The sequence below is a fragment of the Odontomachus brunneus genome, unplaced genomic scaffold (assembly GCF_010583005.1).
Source record: "Odontomachus brunneus isolate Ranch 3 - 2012 unplaced genomic scaffold, Obru_v1 Obru_scaffold_202, whole genome shotgun sequence".
In the NCBI taxonomy this organism is placed as follows: domain Eukaryota; kingdom Metazoa; phylum Arthropoda; class Insecta; order Hymenoptera; family Formicidae; genus Odontomachus; species Odontomachus brunneus.
The window spans coordinates 353,047-359,275 of NW_022639652.1; the positions used below are offsets into that span (position 1 = coordinate 353,047).

Genomic DNA, 6,229 nt, shown 5'->3' on the forward strand with positions numbered 1-6,229 from the left:
TGCCCAATGACAAAATTGTACAATTTCGTATCTTCTTTACTTAAATTTGTGTTAACGTGACAGTAGAAAAATGATATTTCACTTTCTTAAAAATTCTCAAGATCTCAGAATACCAATTTCTCTAGCTATAATCCGATTACTTGTATAAGATTAAGATGTATAACTGCCAAGATAACGAGCACATGTACACTCGTGGTCTGAAAGGTTTGTGCACCGATTTTTTGTAGATTTCGGAACGAGTCCCAACTTCAGGAGAGAGACAACCACTGCTTGATACGCCAGCGCCGCCACTTATTACGAGAGCAGAAGAATGACATATACGGTATATGCCAACCTAACAGTTTCATCAAGTCACAAAGTAACAGTTTTATCAGGTTTGAACAATTCATAGTAAAAAGCATCTTTAAAATCTCATCAAATACATAACATTACATTTTTAACGCGAATATTTGGTTTAGCAATATTTAAGGGGGGAAATCCAATTAGAACTTTCAAAAAATCGAATTTTTTTTTTTTGCATAAAATGTTTATTTAACATTGTAAGAATATGTTCCCAACGTTTTAAATCGAAATTCGCAGCCGTTCGGAAGTTATGGCCTCCGAGCGCAACAAATCTCTTGAGCAGCGTCGAGGCTCTAATAGCACGCAGCAGGTATACTCACCCGGAGCGGGGATTTTACCTTTCAGGGCTGCGATCCAAAACGTATAGAGATGTAATTATAGTTTTACTGTAGGTTTTGGAACGCACCCCTGGTAGATGGCTTTTATTTCTATTGTTACGTTTAGTCGAAACCGTTGGGTCCGTTGGCGCTGGCATCGAGCAGAACCGGTTTTCAGTTTAGCTCCGAAGTTCGGCCTGTACAAAACGACAGTGCAAATTCGAAATGTCCTATCCGAAAGGCACACACGCCGAACCAAAACAATCGAAACCACGCAAAAGAAAGTTCCATGGTAATCAGTTTTCAAATAAAAAGAGTGAAGATGAAGGATGTGAAAGTACGAGTGCAAGAAAACTCTCCAATGCTAGTGCTGAAGATATTCACTGGAATCCATTGCATGGCTATCGTTTGATTGAAATATTCACCGTTTTTACAGCCTTGACAGAGCTCCTTGTTTGTCGTGTTTGTAAACAGAATGTAAAGTTTGAAGAAGCTGGGAATCGAGGCCTCGGTTTCAAGATAGTTTTACTTTGTCGCTGTGGTCAGAGAAACATCAATTCAGGACCACTAATCAACACTGGATACGAAGTGAATCGTCGGATGGTGTTTGTTATGCGACTCTTAGGTGTTGGCAGAGAGGGTATTAATTTATTCTGCAACCTCATGGACATTTGTAAAGGAATGAATGAGAGCACGTATAATAATATCATCACGTATATTCACTCCTGTACAAAATCTGTTTTTGAAAGTCTCTGCAAGAAAGCTATCGAAGAAGAAAAAAAATTCAATGAAGAACATGAGAGGTCTATTTTAGATTTGAAAGTCTCTGGAGATGGCTCGTGGAAAAAACGTGGATTCAAATCGCTGTACGGAGTTGTAACGGTCATAGGCTACTATTCGGGCAAAGTCATCGATTTAGTTATCAAAAGTAGCTATTGCCATGCATGCACATTTTGGAAAAAAAAGGTGAACACTCCAGAATACGAAGAGTGGTATATAAATCACGAGGAAGAGTGTACAAAAAATCACGAGGGCTCAGCCGGAAAAATGGAGGTCGATGCGATTACAGAAATCTTTTTAAGATCAGAGGAAAAGTACGGCGTTAAATATGGTAATTATATTGGAGACGGAGACTCCAAAACTTTCAAGGCCATTCTAGATAAGAATCCTTACGGTGATGAATTTCAAGTTGCAAAAAGCGAATGCATTGGCCACGTAGAGAAAAGAATGGGCACTCGGCTCCGAAATATAAAAAAAACACAAAAACTCGGTGGTAAGGGCAAACTAACGGATGCTTTAATTAAAAAGCTCACAACGTACTATGGTCTGGCAATTAGAAGAAATGCGAATAGTATTGAGGGAATGAAAAAAAGTATTATAGCCACTTATTACCATTTGATCTCTACGGATGAGAAGCCACAGCACGAATACTGCCCGCCCGGCGAAGACAGCTGGTGTAAGTGGCAGAAAGAAAAAGCTATTGAAGCAAATTTGGATTCTTTTGAGCACCCTCCTCCACTCGATCCAACAGTCGCAAAACACATTCTTCCAATTTATGAAGATTTATCTAAGGAAGAATTACTTCAGAGATGCTTGGGCAGTCATACGCAGAATTCAAATGAAAGTTTCAATTCTACGATTTGGCGTTTAGCTCCAAAACATCTTAATTCTGGGCTGAAAATAGTTGAAATTGCATCCTACATCGCTGCTGGAGTCTTCAATGAAGGATATTCTTCCATTCTACAAATTATGATGGAGTTACAAATAATTATTGGGAGCCAGACCAAGCACTATGCTGAGAACGTCGACGGGCGCCGGGTATCTCGACAGGAGCGGCGCAACTCTTTCAACTCTAAAGAAGCTCGAAAGGCCAGAAGAGAGCAGTTATTGGAGCAGAACGAGTTCTTCGAGGAAGCAGAAGGATTGTTCTATGGCGCCGGGATTGCTGACTAAGAGGTAAATTATAGATATCTTGTATCTTTTACTTGTCAAAACTTTAAACACGTTTTTCTCAAAACTGTACTTTTTTGCACTGCTGGAACTCTCATTTAAAAACTATTCAACCGATCGCGCTGAACTTTCGCACACAACTTCATGACATCAGTACAATGTCGGTGAACCTAAATGTTTGTGAAAATTATAATAAAAAATCACTTATTTATTGCAAAAATTGTGCAGAGAAAACGTCAAAAAATGGAAATTTATTTTCATAAGCGTTTCATATTCAAAATTTTTGACTTTTTTCAATTTTTTTAGGTTCAATTACGAATTATGGGTATAAATAATAAGAATTTTTTCGCTGCCTGTTATAGGATCAATATCACGGACGCCATTTGTCCAGCAGCTGAGCAACTCGCACGCGTACCTGCCAAATGGGATGCTTCATATGTCCGCCATTTTTAAATATTTTTGGAAAAAAAAATACGTATGGACAGTCCAAAACATATATAAATAAATGTTTAAGTTTGAAAAATATAGAAAAATTCTTTCTCCTACAAAAAAATTCTTGAAAATAGCTTATTTTTCCTCGTTCTAATTGGATTTCCCCCCTTAATGACTCACCTGGATAAACTCATTTACATCTATTATGATTGTCATACAATATCCATTTTTTATCCCCAGTTACAATTTTATGAAGAAAGTCCTTTTATTTGAATCGTGACAACAGGGACATTGCCATGTCACAGCGTCTCACTTTGTTCTCAGAGTTGAGGACATAAGGAACCCAAAGGCTTTGCCTTCTATATTCTCCTAAGCTTCATTAAGCGAACGGAAATAGCTTGTTGAATTACATTAAGTTTCTTAACAAGTTTCTGTTGCGGACAATCTGACAAGGATTTTTGTTTAATAGTTGCTCTAATTCCTCATCCACATTTTTTTTCGGCATTTCCCTGCGTTCTGCGTTCAGCAAAATCAAAATTGTCATTTTGAAATTTTTGAAACTACTTTCTACACGTTTATGAGTCACAACATCTTCACCTAAAGCGAAACAACTTATTTCGGCATCTTCAGCAACATTTTTCTTTAATTAGAATGTGAAAAGAATACAATAATAATTAATATCTCCTTCTATGTGAGAAGCTATGATGTAAACTATTGTTTTTTGAAGTTATGTCACAAGCAAAGTGAAGTTATATGATGCGTTTAAAAATCTAAGATTAATACTTCAAAACCCCAAAGCGACGGGAAAAATATTAATTTAAAACAAGAATTACATTTATTATTGATTGAATGTAAAGGCACCGAACTTTTATATACCTGATAATTAAAGAAGATTAGTGAATGGTGATATGATAGATGAGCTATAGTGGCGGTAAGTACTATTGTCAGCTTATACATTAGATCAGAATGAATAAAAGAACTCTTTATCATTTTGCAAATAGCCGTAAATCTCTAATTATTAATAAATAAAATTTGTTACATGATTGTGCGCGATAATGCACAAATATTCTTTAATTAATATCTATAAACTTATGTGGTCATTTGCAAAATGATAAAGAAATTTTTGTTCAGTTTGACTTAATGTACAAGCACAATGTACAAGGTATTAATTAGATAACATCGATATATCATCGCAATCGATTATCCATCTATTTTCTTTAGGTAATAATTAAAAATGTATAAAGTTCAAGAAAATAATAGAAGACTTTTTGTTCAGTTCGACTTAATGTATAAGCACACGGCGGCAAGCTCTTCTCCCTGAGACAAGGCGCAAAATCCGCAATACTCATCAATTGGGTCACAGAATCTTTATAATAAGCAGTAAGATCCGCCAAATTTAATTTCCTTAACATATTTTTCTATGTATTGATATTACAAAATTTATAATTAACTCGTTGGAAACCGAAAACATAAATTATATTCCTAGTGTAGTCAATGCTTGCAGACACATCTTCTCTAGTCAAGTTTTCTACCAAACTGTCCTTGAGACCTTGTTTAAATTTTCTTCGGCTATATATATAACAACAAAATTATATGATTAGAGAGCTTCATTTACTTATTGTCATGAAACTTAAACGTTTATTTCATCAAAGCGCTTTTTTTGTTATAATCTATTATAATTTGATATTGAACAGCTTTATCTAAGGGAATAACGACGGCCGAGGTTGATGACGGTCGTGTTATTTATACACGTCTCGTAAGTTAGCACCTCTCATGACACATATGTAGTTCAGGGGTGGATTAATGTGTATCGCGATGCAACACGGTAGCTGCGGGACATGTCATTACTCTCAGTCTCGATTTCTTGTGACAGTGACTACGCGACTATACGCAGTTTCTTGTCCGCCCATGGCGTACATTTCGTTCTCCTCGTCGCGTCCGCACGTATTATTTCGCAATTAATTACTCGTCCTAAAATGTTGAGTCGTATTTATGTCGCTTATTAAATGCGCTTCCAATATTGAACTAGCGGCTTTAGCTAGCGCCAGAGGATAAAAATTAGAACAATCTTGTGTGCTTATTTGTACGTCTGTAAAAACACCAGCCTGGAATCCCGAGGATAGCGAAGCGAATTAAAGGACTTGACAATTAAAAGGGAGAATGTCATTACCTTGCACCTTAACTCACGGAAGTCTGTCTCCGTAACTCGTAGTGGAAATGTAATTTGCGGACTATTCGCGCTCTTTATGTATATCTTACGCATATAAAGAAATGGCTACGAAATGGTGTGCGAAAAAAGGTAATTATAACCGGTTTTAGGAATTCCCTCTTATTAAAGAGAGATGGATACTCGATCATAAATTCGATCATAAATTTCATAATCGACACCCGATTACGATGTATAAATTCCGCGAAATCTCGCGGTGATTTCGCAAAAATATGCATTGAATTATGGAAGTAATTATGCAAGCAGAGAAATTAACTGGAACAAAATAATGTAATATATAAAATTTAAATATTTAATCGGGGATAAATATTCCAAGCAAATGAGATGCAGAGAAAAGGAGGAAAAGGGACGAGAGAGAAAGCCGCGCGAAATGATAGCTGTGCATAATTCTTTTAGCGGGAGCGTAATTTCAGTGAAATAATGCACGTGCTGAAAGAGAAAAATTCTCAGATTTTAATAAATATCCCGAATGGCGGAGCCAATTTCTATGATCTTGACTTTGACATATGTTATCAAGATCTCTGAGTACATTCAAAAGGTTTTAGGCGTCGTTATTTGTTTGTTAAAAGGTTATTTAAAATTATTTTTATAAATGGAATGTAATTTTTGTACATAGTATATAATAAAATATGATAAATAGTATACGTATACGCAAGTAATAATATGCGTGCGGGATAAGGGTAGAACTTCTCTCCCTGCACCTTTTCCTAGAAAAAACCTAACTTATCCTTATAGAAATATCATACTAAGAATCATTGATAATTACTTATTATCCAGTATTTTTAATACTGAAAATAAGTAATTATCAATGATTCTTAGTATGATATTTCTATAAGGGAAGACAATGCTCTGTGTTTGATGAGATCACAAGGGTGTGATCTATTATGAGCTACTAAAACCTGGCCAAACCGTTAATACTGAACGCTACCCTTATAGAAATATCATACTAAGAATCATTGAT

At 35.8% G+C, this 6,229-nt stretch overlaps 1 protein-coding gene across 1 annotated transcript; it reads left to right on the forward strand.

Annotated features, from left to right (window-relative positions):
- The first annotated feature begins 840 nt into the window (after positions 1-840).
- On the forward strand, positions 841-3,041 carry LOC116852100. The gene is made up of 2 exons (XM_032832114.1): positions 841-2,615; positions 2,972-3,041. Exon 1 carries the CDS (start codon positions 885-887, stop codon positions 2,610-2,612), a length of 1,728 nt encoding a protein of 575 aa, XP_032688005.1. The 5' UTR covers positions 841-884; the 3' UTR covers positions 2,613-2,615; positions 2,972-3,041.
- The last annotated feature ends 3,188 nt before the right edge of the window (positions 3,042-6,229 follow it).